General features: G+C 40.4%; 1 protein-coding gene across 8 annotated transcripts in view; it reads right to left on the bottom strand.

Annotated features, from left to right (window-relative positions):
• Positions 1–21,338, bottom strand: part of PDE4D (phosphodiesterase 4D) — a 968,497-nt gene that overhangs the window by 194,451 nt on the left and 752,708 nt on the right. The window contains exon 1 of one of the 8 annotated variants that reach the window (XM_069962740.1): positions 12,622–12,917. The exons of the other annotated variants lie outside the window; for them this stretch is intronic. Coding sequence (XP_069818841.1) covers positions 12,622–12,686 — 65 coding nt within the window. The 5' untranslated portion in view covers positions 12,687–12,917. Of the gene's footprint in view, positions 1–12,621; positions 12,918–21,338 lie in introns of those variants that run through there. 8 annotated transcript variants of the gene reach the window in all.

Genomic DNA, 21,338 nt, shown 5'->3' with positions numbered 1-21,338 from the left:
CCATTGTGCCGTTAAATTAAACTATCTTCATAATTTCTTGTATGGTAGGAAGTTCAACAGATTTCCAGTTTTGGGCTATTTTTGTTCTTGGAATAAAAAGGGATTTTCTAGGCAAGATAGGTTAGTTCATCTCAAGTGACCATGGTGGCTAGACACATGCCCATTAGCCAAATTGAAAGGGCTAATCCATAGCATTTCAAAGTGAAGATTCATGACATAAATCTTAGGGTCTGCCTTGGATTTCTCACAGGTATTGTCTTCAAGGTCCATTGTGTAAGGATAGCCTAAAGCACGTTAAAACAATATGAAATATTTATCTACAATGCGGGCAAGGGTGTACACAGTATAATGTAACTATATAAGGCCGTATATTTATAGAAGGTTCACAAACTATGTGGTCAGAATGATGGAGATGAATCACAAGTGTGTGTAGCCTTCAGTACTACAGGATGATGTCAGCAATGTCCAGGACTTTGGCATCTAGTCACATTCCAAAAGATGAGATGTAGAGGGAAGTGCAATATATAATTTGCATTGTATATTCACACGCCTACGTATGTTCCTTTTGATTCACATGAATAATTAATGATTATATACATACTCAGGGCCACGTTACCCATACAGCAAAATATGCAACTGCCCCTTGCCCATTTTATTGTAGAGTTTTTTTTTAGCCTTTTGATGTGTTTTTTTTTTTTCAGTCAGTCAGTGATTACAGCACATTGCAGCATGCTCTAGTAATGGGGGCTTGCGGAGATTGACTTTCAATAGAGTTCTACCTCTACAGGGCTTGTAAAACATGAATGTCCCAGAACAATTAAAGAGAAAAAAAAAACTATGAGAAATGCATGTACCATTTACGTGTTTTTTAAAATTTTTAAGCACTAGAAAAGACTGTGTGAAGGGGAACGGATGTTATAAAATGGCAATGAGAAACGTTTGTTAACCATATAACGTGTTTCTTCAAGGTTTGTTGCTTTTGATATTCTTAGGCCATGTTTACACACTGTCTTTTTTGTTTAAAAAAATGTCCGTTATTAAAAACTTACATTCCATTGTTTTTAGTCTTTAATGGTTTTAATTATATATAAAAAAAAACAATGGCTGTTTATTCACACAATGCATAAAATAACAGCCGTTGTGTGCAGCAGCCATCAAATTAATGTTCAGGACATTTATTGGTGGCCGAACAAAGTTGATCACACAGATTTTTTTTCGTCCATCATTTCACCATCTTTTCATCACAATTCACTAATAGCCACCTCCAAATCTATCATCCAGCCAAAAAAAAAGAAAAGAAGAATATAAGGTATAATAAGTGAGAGGCACACCTAAAATAATGTGTAAAATAGCTTTAATGACTGCTGACGAAGCCGTCTACAACCTATATTCTTCTGTCCTTTTTTTTCTGGTATTTGTACTCTTGTTATAGGGTAGTGGGCAGCACTCTCACTATTATGCCTTAATATTTTTGTGGTGCCCACTCCTTTGTTTTCATCATCCAACCTAAACTTAAATAATGTACCAACAGGTGTCATTGCAATGTCGGCCACTAAAGTATGCAAAACAACAGATGTTATCAGGCACTCAAAACAACAGGCATTATTTTGAGTAGCAAATAACGCCCTTTGAAAATTGTTACGTGAACATACAGTAGCCTGAATATAGTGATGATCCCAAGCATCACTATAGTCATGTACATGCCAAACTATAAGGTTTCTTCATAAGTAAAGTAAATGTAAAGTGCAATGAATTTCAACACTGAACTTTAGTATGTGTATTATTAACCCAAAACAAAAAAATCTGAAAAATGCAGATAAAATGACCAAAGATTCTATCCATCCATAAACTATTTCATAGAATATTGAACCCAGATTTTTGTACAAATATAAAACATAAACAAGACAAATATAAACTCTCAGCTGACAGATAACATGGCATATGCTGGCGCTATACTTATCACGAGTGTAGGCCAAAGAAACAATAAGAGTAGAAAAGACGAACAAGACAACACACACAAGGTGGAGGAGGGAGAACAGGGGGAGAAAGGGAAAGAAAAACAAAACAACTCCGCTAAGTGTCCCGAACCACCAACGCAATTTAGGAATCTCCCGCAGTCCATGAACGTCCGCCAAGGTAGCCAAATCAGGTCAAACTCATCCGACCGATCATGCGCCTCAGCCACTATTTCTTCCATACGACCAATTTCTCTCAACTCTGTCGCCCATTCGGCCAGAGAAGGTATTACTTGGGTTTTCCAATGTGTAATACTTGGGTATCACCATGCGTGCAGCGGTCAACATGTGTCTTAGAATCCCTTTCTTGATGTGGCTAAGAGAACCCGGGATCAATGATAGAAGGGTGACTTGTGGGGTGTTAGTAATTTTTTTTACTCGAGTAGATCTCGTACACCCTCAACACTTTCCCCCAGAATTCCTGTATGGCAGGGCATTCCCACCATATATGGAGCATGGACCCAGCAGCGGTTTCACATCGCCAACATAAGTCTGACGCAGAGGTGTACATTTGATGAAGTCGTACGGGACAATAATACCAACGAGCTAAGATTTTATAGTTTTTCTCTTTAGCCTTTGTTGCCAAGGATAAACCATGGGTCAAAGTGCATATTTTTAGTTTCGAGCTTTCATCAAATGTAATCCCCAGGTCCTCTTCCCACTTCGTGAAGAACAGTGGTGGATCCCCATTGCATTTTTGAAGCAGGAACGGATAGGATATAGTACTGATAAAGAGTGTGGGACACCAGTGTTTAACAAGAATAGATCGTCAAACTCAGTGGTTTCTGGAGAATAAACTGTCTCGGAGAATAAGAATCTGAAGAATGATTGCACCTGCTCCAACTCCAACCAGGAAAGATTAACCCCAGGGCTCCCGGCCCCCAAAGAGGCTAGATCAGGTACAGAACCATTAACTACCACATCTCTAAGGCGGGGCAATGCCTCAGAGGACCAGAGTAAAAGTCTAGGTGCCGAGAAGCCAGGGGCAAACGCCGGATTGCAGAGGAGCGGAGTCATCGGGCCTGGTCTGAAGGAGATTCTAGATACTGTATTAGTTCTCCCAGTCAATACACAGGAAACATTGAAAGGCTACATTTATCACTTGTACTGTACCTTTTTAGGATATGTTCTAATTGAGGGAATGGGCCATCATTTATTGGCAAAAGGTGGCTGTCTTTTGATACAAATAATGTTCATAATCAATATTTGTGGCTGTCATTATCAATAGACAGCTGTCTTTTCCCGCTAAAATCCTGTATTAAGAACTTAGCCTAAGTCTATGTTTACACATTGTATTTTAGTCAGCATTTCTGTCTTTTGGTCAGTCGTTTTTTAACCAAAACCAGTAAAGGAACTGAAAGGAAAATTATAATGGGAAGATTTGCACAGCTTCTGTGTTTTCAACCTTGTTTTGGTTGAAAAAAAATGGCCAAAAGAGAGGACCCCCTCCCCCTTCTATCCTTACTCTCTACCGTCCGTCCCCCCTCACCTCAAACCACCCTTTCCCCTCCTTGAAGTTGGTTATTACAACTCCAAAAGTGATTGAAGATACAAAAGGTCTGTAACTACGGTTTTACTTCTAGAACGGGCCTGAGCTACCCCAACCATATGGACTCATATGGTACAATGAACTTCGGCACACTATTGCTCACTTTCCCGCATGATTGTTGTTGATGTAGTTGAAATTTCTTATATATCAGTTCTGGTTGTACTGGGTCTTGTTATATCACTTAGCCTTAATTAAGCTGTCACCTTTGTTCACTTACTGTGCTGTATTATGACGGACAGTTATGTGTTTATATACTTTTCAAAACTAAAATAAAGAATAAAATAAAAACTGGCCAAAAGACTCTGCAAATACTGTAAATACTCTGTGTGAACATAGCCTAAGTCTGCTTTCCTGGATTGCACTTTTCTCTAAATGTCAAATTTATAAACTTTTTGTGTGATGTATAGCAAATTTGGGGATTTTTTGAATGCACAGTTTTTTGCCTTGTTTATATTTATGCCACCCATGGAGTGAGGGTACTAGAGGCCCCAATAAAATACTGATATGGCCTGATGTCATTGTATGATATGGTGTAACTAGGCTGTGGACCCTTACACTTTACATAAATTGCCATTTGATATAACATTACAGTGGGAATTGTCAACGGAAGTGAGAAGAACAATAAGAATGTTTGCTAAAGTATTATACTTGTGCAGAGCTAGAGAACAAACATACACAATAAAAGACATGCCACCTTGGCCCATGGCCCATCCAAACTACATAGCTCCTCCCAGGATTCAAGTATTGGCATTCAGCTCACCAGAAATGTTGAGCAATCTATATAGTTATTGATAGTCAACACTTCAGCAGGTTACTGTCCTGGTTTTATCAAAGTCAGGGAAGCCTACTTATACTCATAGACCTCAATATAACCAGCAATTGTTTTGTTTTGTTTCCACCTATGATGATATCACAAGACAAACTGTATTTATATGCAAGGTTATCACCCTGGGGCTATTTAGTGCCGCACCCATTTGGCTCATGAATGCGATAGAACTATTTGGCTATGGGACATGCTGGACATTGTAAATCTCTCAGATGCAATTCAGGTTCCAAATTGTTCGATAGCTGTAAGGTCAAAGAGACACATGGTACCTTTTATACGGTATATTCATTTGTGCTTCCAGACTGTAGGATAAGGCTTTATGGTGCTTTTATGTAAAAAAGTCTTGCTCTGGTGCCAAGTGTCAATGAGGCTTTTCCAAGCTTATGAAAAGCTGAGGGCTGGAAAGACCACTCACTCCCCCTCCCATCCCTATCTCTGCTTGATTGACATCTGGGATCTGAACTCCCTTCAGGGTAGGGGGAGCTAGGAGACATGACAGCCCTTAGCACTTCAGAAGCTTTGGTTTTAGCCAAATGTCAAAGTCTGCTTGACTCTTTGCACCACAGAATAAAAGTATACAGTAGTTAGTTCTGGAAGCAGAGATGGATATATGTAAGGTACCATGTGTACCTTAGTACAGTACTATAGTTTTGCACTGTGATTATTGTACTTATGCAGCAATGTGATGATGTAAAAGGAAGACAAATATGACTTCTTATCTCTTATCTCCTAAACAATGTTAATACTCTGTCTATGTAAACCTGCCATAAACCTGAGTCAATGTTCATAGACATGTACTGAGTGTGACGGCCCTCAACTCTATGCTGTAATGTATATCCTTGATGTCATTAGTGTTGGATATGTAATGAAATAAAAACTGCACCAACAATTCTTTATTTATTGCATATCTTAACTCTGTAAACTGTATTGGTCTGTAAGGATGCCCCGAGGCACAGGGTGGACGTAGGGCAGAATACCCTTCTGGACCACCGGGTGGTAAATGTGGCTTTAGAAGGTGTCACAAACACATATTGTGGTTTATTTCTCTTTATTATTTGGAAATTCACAACAATATGAAGTTGGTACCAGCCGGTAGACAAACACAGGAAACCAGTACTCATTTCCACCAGTTACACCCTGGGGCACTGTGCGAGTCTGCTGAGACTCAGTGACTTACAGTACAGTCTCTGACACATCAGGCAGAAAAAGCTCCTAACTCAGCCTTCACAGATCCTGGGCTCCCCAGCCACATCTCCCATGGGGCTCCTGTCCTGGTTCACACAACATGGTAAACTAAGGGTTTCTCAGTGACTTCTTTCACATAAATTTCAGTCTCTGCTGTCTCTTAGGCTGGATTCACACTGCGTTTTTGCAATCCGTTTTTTGCAAAAAACGGATGCATTTGTGTGCATCCGTTTTGATCCGTTTTTCCTTTGACTTCCACTGACGGACACAAAAGTAGTGTCGTAGTGTAGCTACGTTTTTTGTGTCCGTCAAAAAAAACGGATCCGTTTTGATCCGTTTTTTTTACAATGGAAGTCAATGGAAAAACGGATCAAAACGGATGCACACAAATGCATCCGTTTTTTTGCAAAAAACGGATTGCAAAAACGCAGTGTGAACACAGCCTTATTTACTCTTGGCTGTATAGCTGAAAAGTATGGGAGGGGGAGTGAGGAGGCATCCCAGTCTCCTGACTATTGCATTAGTAGCACTCACCTCATAACCCTCCCTGTTTAACCGTGAGATCCTGCCTGTCACACCGCGTAATCCTGCCTGTCATACCACATGATCCTGCCTGTCATACCATATTCCCCCTGACTGTCACACCACATGACTCTGCCTGTCATACCATATGACCCCTGCCTGTCACACCACATGACCCTGCCTGTCACACCATGTGATCCAGCCTGTCAGACCACATGACCCTACCTGTCACATCACATGCCCCCTGTCTTTCACACCACATGACCCTACCTGTCATACCACATGACCCTGCCTGTCACACCATGTGATCCAGCCTGTCAGACCACATGACCCTACCTGTCAGACCACATGATCCTACCTGTCACATCACATGCCCCCTGTCTTTCACACCACATGACCCTACCTGTCATACCACATGACCCTGCCTGTCACACCACGTGATCCAGCCCGTAACACCACATGACCATTCCTGTCACACCATATGTATGTCTCTGGCTCTAGTAGTTTCTCCTCCTTACACACACTTGATCTAATTCTCATAAACTCTGGTTTCACCTCCTGAAAGAATCACAAATCTGATAGAGTTGAAGAATTATCAGCTCACACAATAATAGTATTAGTAGTAGTAATAATTAGAGATGAGCGGACTTTTCGGATTTCTGGTTTGTGAGAAGCAGAACGATCGGCGTCGGATTCCCGCTGTCTTCTCGCTCCGTGCAGTGGGTGGATACCTCCTAAGGAACGCCTAGAAAACTGGGATACAGCCAATGCCAATGGCTGTATCCCAGTTTTCCAGGCGTTCCTTAGGAGGTATCCACCCGCTGCACAGAGCGAGCAGACAGCAGAAATCCGATGCCGATCGTTCTGGTTCTCACAAACCAGAAATCCGAAAAGTCCGCTCATCTCTAGTAATAATGCATGTATAGGTGAGTAAAGTACAGCAATACATGACAGCACATGGAGAGCCTACAGCAGGGTGCTGGGTGCCAGGCCACATCAAAATGAACTTATCCCCCGGGTGAAGGCAAGCCTGGCCACGCCACATAGGGGTTCCATGTGTCACTGTACAGTGTCTGTGCGCACAGCATGCCCCAACGCTCAGAATCACACAATTATTTAAAACATAAAAGTTATAAACTTTTGCATGTAAACCATACATTACCTGGGATGGGATGTTCCAATACTAGTTATAGGGGTCTGACTGAAATGTTTAGTTTGTAGTTCTTAATCTTAAAAAGGACTTTTGAAGGAACCATTTCCTAAGTCCATTCAACAGCCAAATACATTACATAAGTATATACTGGGCTGTTCATAAAACAGCACACAAGTCAATGTGTGAACTGCGTCTTCTTTGGCCTTTGGATATCCTTTTTGTCCATATCAAGCCAAACAGCACAGATCTCTTATATGTAAACCTCACTAACAGGAACTCAAATAGGAGCAAAAACAGATAAAAATAGGGCCAGCTTCTGCTGTTTTATAGTGAAATCCTAGGACATGCTATAAAAAGCTTCACAATCAATAAGTAGGCTCCGGAAAGTTATACTGGCATCTCTATGCACTGGAAAACTGCAGCACCAGTTCCCACAAGTCTGTCTCATTCTCACGCACTAGCAGTTTTTCCCTAAAACGTTAAACAGTCCATTCCTCAGTCCTTGTCTTATAACATATAAGTAATGTGTATTATCATCTCACTACTATACAGCACTTTGGCTAATATATGTGAATGGCAGGGATGATGATAGGACAAGTCCTTGGCTACTCCAAGATGCAGACAAATAAATCAATACGTGAAGAGGTGACTGCGTCTGAAATTAACACCGGGATAGATTCTGCTGATTTGCCTTTTCCTTTCAGGGTGGGGGGGGGTTAACTTATTGCAAGACAATGCACTATCCTTACAGATGGAATCTCATGTCTAAGGCGTTCTTAAGCCGCATTCAGCATCTGCAGAACATTGTATTCCACCTTTATACAGTTACCAGAAAACAGCCGACCTCTGACTGAGCTGAGGACATTCATCGATGTACAATGATGAGGGCTGCCGGCCCATAGGATGTCCACTATTATAAACTCATGAGAGATTATAATGGAATTTATAGGAGCACTTATCACTAAGATCTTCCATTTAGGTATTGTTGGAAACATATCTCCTATGACGCATCCAGTAAGTTCACACAAGTCAGATTTGTGCAAACTTTTTTCCTCTGCATTTGCACTGAAAAAAATATGAATCACAACGTATCTCACATGAAGAGGCCATGATTAAATTGACACTGTCATAAAAAAAAACTTTTGACATGTCACAGGGATATGTCAAAAGTTGTGATTGTTAAAAGTCTCACTGATGAGACCGATCAGGAGAATAAGCTGGGAGAAGTGCCTGGATTGCAGTGATCTTTGTCCAGGCAACCCCATTATATGTTTATGGAGCTGCCTGGATGGAGATGAATGACGGCAGGAAAGTGCAGCGTGCTGCCACACACTGCTTTTCACTCATTCTCCTGATTGTTTGAGGTCTCAAAAGTAGGATAATTTTTTTTTATTTTTTTTTTTATCATGATAGGTATACAGTGGTACCTTGGTGTAAGAGTAACTTGGTTTAAGAGCGTTGTGCAAGAAGAGCTTACAGTTTTGGGAGGGAGAATGGGGGAGGGGTATGGCCTGCACAGGATGGTATAGCACTGTACTCTGACCAAGGAAGTCTCCCTCACCTTCCAAATCATAGTAGATCCACTTCAGGCTGGGGCTTACATCAGGGGACAGGACTGTGGAGGTAATCTCTTCATAGCTGTAACCCCTTACTCCCCGGCCAGAGAGTGCTGCTTAACTGTGCCCACATCTGCCCTGCTCATTCCTTCATGCTCCCTGCAGTCTCTGTCAGTCCTGATCGGTCCATGCTGAACACACACACCTTCCCTATTGCTGTCATGTGACCACACAGACCTCTGACAGCAGCCCTGCTTCTCTATTCTAGCCTGTTGTACTACACTACTGCATTATGGGGATCTGCAGTTCCATCCTGTATCTACAAACTGCTGCTGTGTTATCAGGTTTATGCACTTAATATACATTATACTCCACATGCTGATATTTATACTGTACAGTTACTTATAATATCACATATTCAGCTGTTTATAAATGTTTGCTTCATTTGTCTTACATGTTATTATTTTTGAGGCATGAAACCATTTGTTTGCATTTCAATAATTTCTTATGGGAAAATTTGCTTTGGTGTAAGAGTGGATTTGGATTACAAGCATGGTCCCGGAAGGAATTATGCTCCTAATCCAAGGCACTACTGTTCTTTAAAGTGTACCTGTCATTTTGAAAAACTTTTGCCCAGTTTGTAGGCTTAATGTGAGGCCAAGGTTAGTGTAAGGAACCATCTTTCTGAGGGCACGTCGACGTGGTGAGATGGTACATTTTGTTTAATCAAATAGTTTGATAAGAATCTAATTTTTTATTGTTTTTATTGTGTGTACACTAGAGGGAGTATGTGCAATAAGTCCTGGCACTTGCTGGTTGTACTTTCCTGTTTACGTCATAGAGACATGTCAAAAGATTTGATCAGTCCGGGTCTGAGTGTTTAGACCCATACCAATCACAGTCCACTCCCCGCTCTGTGTCAGTGAAAGAGTTGGGCTCCATAGACTTACATTAGGAGCCTGCCTCATCATGTGACACAGAGCTGGGAGAGGACCACGCTTTGCACGGTCTTCTTCTCTCTCGTTCCGGACTCGTTCTCAGATCCGGACTGATGAAAACTTTTGACATGTCTCAACAAAACAGTGACAATGACAAGGATATCAGTTTGGATCCTATTATATATGTTGCATTGGAGCCAGAGAGATACTCTATGTCTGCCTCGCAGGACACAGTAATCTTTCTAGTAAAACTCTTTTGTGATGACCACCTAAATTGCAATAATAGGTGTCTTCTAATAGGCTTGTATTCTCACCGAAGATGGCCAGTATCAATACTATATGGTGGAACTGGAAACATGGTCTGAACAAGAAGGTGGTCTTTTGGAGTTTTCTTGAATTTTGGAAAAATTACACCATAATAAGGTAGAAGTTGTTTTTATCAGTATTTATTTATTTTTGTGTTATATAGTTAAGGTGGAAGTTTTAGTGCCATGATACATGCCAACCTCTATAGTGACACCACCTGTCATATATTGGACTTCAGTTTACTATACTATCCCATCATCTTGCATTGTAAATATGTTTGGAGTGCTGTGTGAGGTGTTCCTCTAAATTAGAGTAACCACAGGGTCTCTGACACCAGGAGGAACAAAACTTTTCCTACCAACCTTCAAGAATCCTATGAAGTAAGGCTAACATTCATATTTTATGAACCACTTTCCATCCATAAAGCGTCTGACTTATTTATGATGACATTTTACGAATCTGAGAAGAGGAGCAGAAGTCTATAGCCATAGAGAACACTGCTGAAATGAGGTGAATGTAAAGGGTTAACCACCAATTGGTGTCTGTTCATTGTAAAACACATGAATGATTGTCCTGCGATTGCTGTAAATAAGATCATCTTTCTTTCAGTGTCTGGGCTCTGGGTAACACACAGGCAATGTACATATTTGCTATGCTATCATGTTGTTCTGGGCTCAGCACTTACACAGATAAGGTGTGTTAATGACACACGCAGAATCACTATGCAGAATATGTATTTACTTAGAAACTCATATAAAAGGGCTAGAAAGGTCATTATTCTGAGGAAACATAGCAACGTACTGTTAGAGCCTTTATGGAATGACATACTGGGGCCAATGATGCACTTAGAAGACAGGACCCCTATGGCATGCAGCTCCTTGAAGGAAGGGGGTCCTGCACGAGTTCTCCCAAGGAAAAGGGACCAGTCAAAGATTGGAATCCATCAGGATTAGTTGGATGAGGCATGTTGCATACCTCCCAACTTTTTGGAAGGCCAAACAGGGACACTTGTGGTTCACTCTAGGAAAATGTTACAGACATTTCTATAGTTTTTAATTCAAGGATGCATCCAAACATACAGGATTACTATGTGTTTCAGTAACTGTCCGCATTTGCAGGGACCATTGTCATATAAGTGACACGGACGCACAATGGCTTAATTGTTTTTTGTGTCGCGGAACATGGCTCCAGAATGGATCCGTAACACTCCAGATGTGTGTATGGGGCCATAGAAATCAATGAGTCTGCATGTGTGAAATGATGTGTGACAGAGGGCCATAATATCATATGATTCATCTAAATAGAACAATTTTTAGTATTCATCATACACCACATGATAGAATAATCTGCAGGTTTGGGTCTATTATACAGTAAGAAACCAGACACTTTCTAGAGCAACATAAAAACTTTATTAATGCAAATCTAATTCCTAGGTCAAAAAGAGGGACATGTAACGGGCAAAGAGGCACAGAGGCATGTGGGTCAAAAGTAGGGACTGTCCCTCCAAAACAGGGACACTTGGGAGATATGATGTTGGTCGTGGCTCTGTTATGACCACAAGGCATGTGAACAGAGCCTAAAAGGGTTTTGGCTCCATGAAAAAGTAGGGATGGGTATAGAAATAATAATAATAATAAAAAGCTATACTTAACCTTCTGATCCCTCCTGATCCAGCACTGCTGCAGCTTCAGGGAACCAGATGGATGTGTCACCATGACATTGCTGTATACAGTGCCCAGGACATGTAGCCAATGTCCCACAATGTCCTGTGCACAGTGTATGATGACAGTGTATGGTGATGATATGGGGGTATTTTTACCATGTCATCACCATAGGGTTAAGTACTTAGATGAGTGTAATATGGACACATAGGTGTAATATGGACCTAGGGATATATGATTCTATAGTGCAGGTTCTTGTGCTGGAGATGGGGACAAAAAAAATTAAGCAGGAAGCTTAGGCATGTAGGCGTACCGCCTCTATTAGGTATTTAGGCACGAAATTCAAAGCGTAAAGTAATTTGGAAAAAATGACTATTGTGCGCAGTGCTGTTTAAAGGTAAGTTTACAGGAACACCTTAAATATAATGTGTCATTATTTACCCCATACTGTGAAGGCCACTCTAGAGAACAGCCCGGGGCCTATAGTACAAATAATCCGCCACTGCCTATATTAAGGGAGGTTAGACCTGAGCCATTAGACCTGCCGTCAGCTGGGAGTTGCTTATATTATATGGGTGCAAAAATGTGTCGTTATGCTAATATGAAACCAGCATAATACTGTAATATATATATATATATATATATATATATATATATGATCAATTTTATGCCAACTGGTTAATAAGTCCAACTAATATACCCTTGGCGACATAACGCCATAACACTTTAGCGCCTAACATAAAAGTACCATTTGAAACAGATGTAGCAGAGCTGAATTTTGAGCTAAGATTTTGCAGTAAGATTACCTGCAGTCTCATTAAAATACTGTAAGTTGTACCAACTGACAAACACAGCACCACTACACCTATTTACAGTAAATCTAAGTACACAAAGTGTACATGTACTTTACCAGAGCCCATCAGTCGTCCTAAGGGAACTCGTGGAGCGGGATCTTGGCTTGAGCACAATACTCATGTTGATCAGTCAGAGAAGTCAGTGTGTAAAAGAAAATGCCCGTCTTCTAGGAGTTGTACAGTAATCCATAGTCTGGTGTATACCAGCACAAGGTGACTGGAGAAGACTTGTGCGGATCAGACCCAGCTGTGGCAGCTCCGCTTCCTATCTGTGAGTCCCATTCAGCAGTGTGTTAGGAAATGACAGAGCTTCTATCCTCCGTCTTAAATTTCCAGGGGAGGAACTGCAGCTCCAATGTATTCTCCATCTAGGTCACATGAAGCCTGTGCTGCTGTAAGAGCCTCCTGTGCTGCCTCCCTGACACTGGATCTTATAAGGTTACATGGAATAGTGCAGAGCAGAGGGGGAAGAATCATAGTAAGGCAGACAAGTCATCTAGGCATGCCAAGGATATGTCATTTTCATTAGCATTGCTCCACAGATTCTCACTATGAACAATACAATTCATTTACCCACCTAGAGTCACATGGGATTTACCTGTGAACAAGTATATCCACCCACACTATCTGCAACAATGAACTCCTCACAAGACTCCTGAGCAAATACACAATAGTACTCATAAGACTAGATACAATCTAACCCACAATACAATATGATCAGAAAATACAGATGTGTGTAGCCGAGCCGAGTATGCTCTTTAATTATTCCCATTGTGAAGAGTAGTATGTCTGTCACATTGAAAATGCAGTCCAACTTGCAAGCAGCATGTTATAGAGCAGGAGGATTGGAGCAGATGTGGTAAACTTTCAGGATAACTTCTCATTTATTTATGCTTATTCTAGGCTAAGCAGTCAAGTGGGAGGTCCTGCTCAGTGATTGACAGATGCCTAAGTCTATGCCTAGAAGTGTGTGGGTACAGCGCTGTCAGTCACTGACTACTTTGTTCATTTTGGGCTAGACGGTCAATCCTTCTCAGTGTTTGGCTATGTTCCCACTAAGTAAAAATATCAGGCAAGGCAGCTGTCTATTTAATGAGAAGGCCGCCTTTTTTATGGTAACATAGCCATTGGCAGCAATCTGTGTATAAGCTGGAATACAGTGAGAGCTGTCAATCACTCAGTATACCCACCCTCTTGACTACTTAGTTCAGAATGAGCTGAGGTTTACATGAATAAATGACAAGTTAGACTAAATCTTTTCCTATAACACAATGATCAGTCTGTCCAGCTTCCTGCCCTATAACATCATACTGCATTGTTAGTCGTACAGATTCTCAGGTACAGTGAAGTTTATGCAGTCCTATGTAAAACTATTTGCCATGTGACAAACTCAGTTCTGCTTAACTAGGAGGCAACCAATATGAGCAGAAACATTTGGCTGTAGGGCTGATTTCTTTGAAGTAAAGAGATGCAGCAGTGCTTTGTGTTTTTTCATGGGGCTGCAAGTAGGCATTAATCCATATCCATATCTACTAAAATGCTTGAAATGAACAGTAAAATTGAATGACTAACTTATTTGACATTCTATATGCTATATTGGTATCATTAGACTGTATAAGTCAAGGACTTTACATGTATCAGACATCTATTCACTGCCAGACAATTTTAGTTTTTGCCTTTTTTTTATTGCTCCCTAAAAAACATGAATGTTTAGAAAAGTATTACTTTTATGATATAAATATTATCTGAATCTTTGCTTTGAATCTCATTATGCTAAATAAGACATAGCACAGCATCCAATGTTCCCTCTATATTAAAGGGATTTAAAGGAATTTGTTTGACGTTTATATTTTTGATTCTACACCTTTGGTCATATGTGTGCCCTCTTACTGTAGATGTAATACATGACTATAATTACTATTACTGTATCTATAGCTCCCAGCATGGACCTGCAGGCAGATTTAATAGCAGCTAGAAAACATAACGGGCCAGACCCCTGCCCTACGGCATCAACCTCACTCTATCTGTAATTCAATAAATGAGGACCTCCACTGGATATATAAGGTAGACCAACTTGATGCCAATTATTAATAGAAGTATTAGAGATGAGCGAATATGATTTGATCGAGTAGGTATTCGATCGAATATCGCGGTATTCGAAAGATTCAAATTCAATCGAGTAATAAGGCGCATACGCGTGAAACATTCGAAAGCCCTCCCATCGCAGTTGGAGCTTTTGTTAATCCAATGACCATGGAGGGACCCTGGGAGTACGCACACAGTGCAAAAACGGTGTCTACTCTCATTGGATAGCTGAACCACATGACCTCAAATCTTAAATACTTGGCTCCCGCCTCTCGACCGCAGATGAGCTTTCAACCTAGCCAGGGAAAGATCTTGGAGCAGGGAGAGAGAGGTTTTAGTAGCGTTTTGGTCAGGCAGGCTTACTACTGAACCCAGTAGCCCACTAAGGGCACTTATATATACTGTTTCAGTAGCCCAGTAAAAGGCATGTGATACATATTGTTCCAGTAGCCCACTAAGGGCACTTATATATACTGTTTCAGTAGCCCAGTAAAAGGCATGTGATACATATTGTTCCAGTAGCCCAGAAAAAGGCACGTCATACATAAGAGACTCTATGGTTATTACAGGTTGTGGTATCACGGCCTATAGGCTTCTACAAAGGATTATCTGGATACGGTGATTTTGTAGCAGCTAATAAAATGACACGCCATAACATTCTGTTCCTGATTTTAATTTACATTAATGATGATTTTGCATTCACAAGTCTGTAAAAATATCTTTCTAAACATCACAATATAACAGTTGTACAGGACAGTATCTTCTAATGCCAGGGCTGGATCAAGCCCAATGATATCCATATTCTCTAAGAGGACATATGTAAGGGGGTTGTCTTCATAACAAACATCCATGAAACTTATAAAATTTTCCTGTTACAACTATAGAAAACAGAAAGAGAAATGTATCCTGTATCCTGTTCACACCTAGGCTCCAGGTGTGACCACCAGCACCCATCATCAGCCAAGTGCCGCAGACTTTTTTTGTTTTATATATATATATATATATATATATATATATATATATATATATATATATATATACACAGATAGAGAGAGAGAGCTAGAGAGCAGGAATTCCATGACGCCGCACAAAAAACTGACATGTCAGCTTTGTGCATCCACTATTCATTGAACAGCGGCAGCACAAAACTGACAGTACAGACAATATAAAGTGCGGCACTGGCCGTACTCTACATTGTGTGCTATGGGTCATTGGAATGTGGGCACACACATTCCAATTAAAAAGAAGTGAAGTTCATCTGGCCAATACGGGATGAACTTCACAGACAGTGGCTGTCATACAGCGTGTGAACCCGGCCTTAAGCTGTAACATTCACATTAAAATCCTATTTAATGTTCCAGTCTGTAAAGAAAATAGCTTTCATATCCATATTTTGTTCTTTTCTCAGGTCATTTTCTATTAATGGTCAAATCTTATGCAGATTTCCATGGACACTACAATATAATGTAGATGTAAAGGGTGCTATTTACATTATATAATTAGGAATTCAACTCCTTGCCAAGATATATATATATATATATATATATATATATATATATATATATATATATATACACACACACACACATACTTGTCTTTTTACTGACCATTCCCACACTGAAAGATTTTAACCTTTTTGATGGATGTTGGTGCACTTGTCCCAATGTGCTTGTCTATGTGTGGACACGCAGCGATTGTTATGTACGTGAACTTCTGATAGCATGTCCTCATATTGTTTTGGATTGGGGAAGTGGGATATTAGAATCCGTAAATGGGCACTTTTATAAAAAAAAAAATTAAAAAATTACATGTTGTAGAAACAAATATGATCTGACAAGGTGTCAGGGTTGAGACCCCCACCAGTCACAAGATGTAGCTGAGAGAAGTGTGATAATCTGCATGACCAAGGCGGATGTCTATAGAAGAATACACATGGAAATAGATATATAAAAAGCACAACATTTATTACAGGAAATGCAAATGTTAGCAAAGTCCCGCCGTGTATACAAAACAAGAGCAGTATTGTTTTGCCATAGACACTGATTATCAGCAGATATTGCAGGGCACAACTTTAGGCTTGTAAACTGGATTGTTCACAATTGTGAATACACTAAGAAGTCTGGGTGGCAGGCACAGAATAAGACGAATGACACTGAATAGAAACAGGCACAGGAAACGGCAATCCAAATAGAATTTAGGAAACAATTATAAGAGTTGAATTTTTTTATTTTTTTTTGCATAAAAAGAATATTAGGAGCTGTGCAGTACCACCTACTGACCAAAAATGGTACTGCAGCTTCTTAAAGTGGACAGATGCTTTTAAATAACTGGAAATTATTCCAACATTAGGTTGTATTGTTTTTTAAGTACTGTCGGGTTATATTTCAGCACTGTATGGTGACATTATTTCTCCAATATAGGATGGGAATAGTTCACTATTATATTGTAGTATTATTTAAGCACTGTCTGGTGATATTTAAGCACTGTATGATGCTATTATTTCATCTTTATATTTTGATATTATTTGAGCAGTGTTGGGTGATATTTCAGCACTGTATGGTGGTAATATTTATTTGTTATATTATAGTATGTTGTTGCTGAAATACCCCCATACAGTGCTAAAATATCACCCAACAGGAATCAAATAATGTCACAATATAATGATGAAATAATACCTTCTCACAGTGTTGAAATATAACCCCACATAGCTCAAATAATACCACACTATAATGATAAAATATCACCATAAAGCGCTAAAATATCACCCAATAGAGCACAAATAATACCACAAGATCATGATGAAATACCACCATACAGTGCTAAAAAATCACCCAACAGAGCATAAATAATGCCACACTATAATGATGAAATTCCACCATACAGGGATGAAACATCACTCATTATATGGCAGTGTTATTCGAGCACTGTTGGGTGATATTTCAGCATTGTGTAATGGTATTAATCCATTGAAGCTTTAGCTGAGTACTGTCTGGTGATAATTGAGTACTGTTTTCTGTTATTACGGTTTGTACATTTACATTGGTGTTATTATGCGTATAATACATTCTATATGTTCCTTAGTAAAAAAAAATAAAAATTATAGTTTCTAATTAATAATATCTAGTAAACACAGTGCATATACAATACAGAATGCTAGGATAAAAGAATATAAAGTCATTGGCAACACACTGTGAGGCATGTTAGACTGGATTTCACTGTTCAGTAGTGGATGTAAAAATGGATAATCAAATTTATAGGAAATAGTCTACAATATAGTTCATATATGCCTATAGTGTGTATGTAAACATCTTCATACTATGTAGGCCTCAAGCTGAACTGGGGAACAAACTGACACTAGGGGGGGCATTTATTAAGTCCGGCGTTTTTTACGCCGGACTTATAAATGCCCCCGCAGCTCCGGCGCTACGGGGATTTATGTAGAGGCGGACTGCCTCTACATTAATCCCGTGCGCGTCGGTGCGCACCGCCGAAAAATTAACGCCAGCTGAGGACTGGAGTAGGTTTTCGGCGTACATTTGGGCGGAACGGATGGTAAATCGCGCGGACTCCGTTCCGCCCACTACACGTCCCCTTTCCGCCCCCCCCTATACGCAGATCGGCCATTTGCGTATAAAAAAATACGCAAATCGTCACTTTCCGCCGAAAATCATCCGTTCACTGGATGATACATGTGACCCTAGGAGTGCACTGCGTATATTTCTCCTGCAGCACTCGTTCAGGGGATAACTACATTAGTTACCATCTAATCAAATGGAACGGATTGATCCAGGCCACTGATCTGATAGGAACATGCCTACATTGACTGTATATTGGGCGTTGTGCTTGTTCTACATTCTTGTGGATTATCACATATTATTAATAACAGGTTTGACTTGTTGTTTTTGTGCCTTTTCTCTTTCTTAACATGGCTATGTAACTACATTAAAAATGGATGTACTAGTCAAATACAAGCTGATATTCAGCAGTAATAGTTTAGTGGGTGGTATTAGATAGCGTATGGGGGCGGGGCTATATACTCTGTGTTGTATCCAGCTGAAATGAACATTTGGGAGCAGAATGAGGAAAATACACTATTGGCCCTCTTACACAGCCCAATATTCCGGATAGGTAAGCGCCGATATGCTAGATTGACGATTGCTTACTGAGCCTATTACATTGCTCGACTATCGTGCAGCAAGGGCTGTATGTATTTTGTTTGAGATGTCCCTGCTGCCCTTGTTGTATGTAATAAATAAAAAAGTTTTTTACCTCTCCAAACTCCCCGGTATACTTCTCGCTTTTCCCTGCTATCAGGAGCTGCTGCTGAAGCTTCTACACTGGTTTCTGCAGTGACAGGCTAGAAGGGACACCAGGGAGCTGGACAGGTAAGTATAAAGTTAATTTTTTTTACACAGTCATCAGCAGTCGGCTGTGCAACCTTATTACACATAGCTATGCGCAGTCGTCAGCCAATGATCTTTCAGCATGTTGATAGACAACAATCAGACGATGATCATTGTTGTCTTTACACAGAGCAATAATCTGCAGAAGTGCCCTAATTTAACAGTGTAAGAGGTTTGGAACATGAATAGCAGCTGAAAGATTCCCTTTAAGCTTAACATATCTGGAGGTTTCACATTGAGAAGTTTATGCAAGCAGGACTTGAACATGTTACCAAATGTGTCTCTATATATACAGGCAGACAAGATCTTTCCCATCCTTAATAAATGTACCTCTGTGTCACATTTACCTTATTTAGGACTTATTACAGTGACTCTGTATCTATTATCAGCTCTTCATTCATCATTATGATGGAGGCAGGAAGAAAATATCTGTGTTCATGTGAGAATTTCCAGAAAATTGTCCAACTATAACTCATGCATTGGGAAAGCAGCAGGTTATGACGACAAAGGAACTGCACTGTGCACAGAGGTGTGATGGCAGATTTACACTATACTTTATGACAGTGTTTTCACATTTATATTAAAAGTGGCAAAACAAAAGCAGTAATAGGGACAGAGTCAGGAAATACAGAATATACACTCACCGGACACTTTATTAGGTACACCATGCTAGTAACGGGTTGGACCCCCTTTTGCCTTCAGAACTGCCTCAATTCTTCGTGGCATAGATTCAACAAGGTGCTGGAAGCATTCCTCAGAGATTTTGGTCCATATTGACATGATGGCATCACACAGTTGCTGCAGATTTGTCGGCTGCACATCCATGATGTGAATCTCCTGTTCCACCACATCCCAAAGATGCTCTATTGGATTGAGATCTGGTGACTGTGGAGGCCATTTGAGTACAGTGAACTCATTGTCATGTTCAAGAAACCAGTCTGAGATGATTCTAGCTTTATGACATGGCGCATTATCCTGCTGAAAGTAGCCATCAGATGTTGGGTACATTGTGGTCATAAAGGGATGGACATGGTTAGCAACAATACTCAGGTAGGCTGTGGCGTTGCAACGATGCTCAATTGGTACCAAGGGGCCCAAAGAGTGCCAAGAAAATATTCCCCACACCATGACACCACCACCATCAGACCAGGCAACGTTTTTCCAATCTTCTACTGTCCAATTTTGATGAGCTTGTGCAAATTGTAGCCTCAGTTTCCTGTTCTTAGCTGAAAGGAGTGGCACCCGGAGTGGTCTTCTGCTGCTGTAGCCCATCTGCCTCAAAGTTCGACGTACTGTGCGTTCAGAGATGCTCTTCTGCCTACCTTGGTTGTAACGGTTGGCTATTTGAGTCACTGTTGCCTTTCTATCAGCTCGAACCAATCTGCCCATTCTCCTCTGACCTCTGGCATCAACAAGGCATTTCCGCCCACAGAACTGCCGCTCACTGGATGTTTTTTCTTTTTCGGACCATTCTCTGTAAACCCTAGAGATGGTTGTGCGTGAAAATCCCAGTAGATCAGCAGTTTCTGAAATACTCAGACCAGCCCTGGCACCAACAACCATGCCACGTTCAAAGGCACTCAAATCACCTTTCTTCCCCATACTGATGCTCGGTTTGAACTGCAGGAGATTGTCTTGACCATGTCTACATGCCTAAATGCACTGAGTTGCCGCCATGTGATTGGCTGATTAAAAATTAAGTGGTAACGTGCAGTTGGACAGGTGTATCTAATAAAGTGGCCGGTGAGTGTATATATATATATATATATATATATATATATATATATATATATACGCTATCATCTGATGCCATACCATGCTGCTACTCAGAAAAAAAAAAAGTAGTGCTGACAGGAAAGGAAGTGGCAGAGTGTTTTCTTTGAATAAGGGCCCTATTCCACCGGACGATTATCGTTTGCATAATCGTTAACGATTAACGATCTCAAACGACTGCTATTGCGAAAGATCTGAAAACATTCACTCATTTCCATGGAACGATAATCATTACTTATGATCGTAATTGCGATAATTTTTTCTTCGCTATTTCTTCGCTATTGCGAACGCCCGAACGAAGTCTTATTCAATGCGAACGATTTGCGAAAGTTTTGCGAACGAGCAACGATAAAAATAGGTCCAGGTCTTATAAAGCGATCAACAATTTCTCGTTCGGTCGTTATTCGTTAACTGCATTTCAACCGAATGATAATCGTCCGGTGGAATAGGGCCCTTAGACTTTGCATATCAACATCTGTCGTAATACAATGTCTATTATCTGTTTCCATGAA

The sequence above is a fragment of the Dendropsophus ebraccatus genome, chromosome 3 (assembly GCF_027789765.1).
Source record: "Dendropsophus ebraccatus isolate aDenEbr1 chromosome 3, aDenEbr1.pat, whole genome shotgun sequence".
Classification (NCBI taxonomy): Eukaryota; Metazoa; Chordata; class Amphibia; order Anura; family Hylidae; genus Dendropsophus; species Dendropsophus ebraccatus.
Note: the sequence above shows the minus strand (reverse complement) of the source record. Positions and strands in the feature narration are given on the sequence as shown.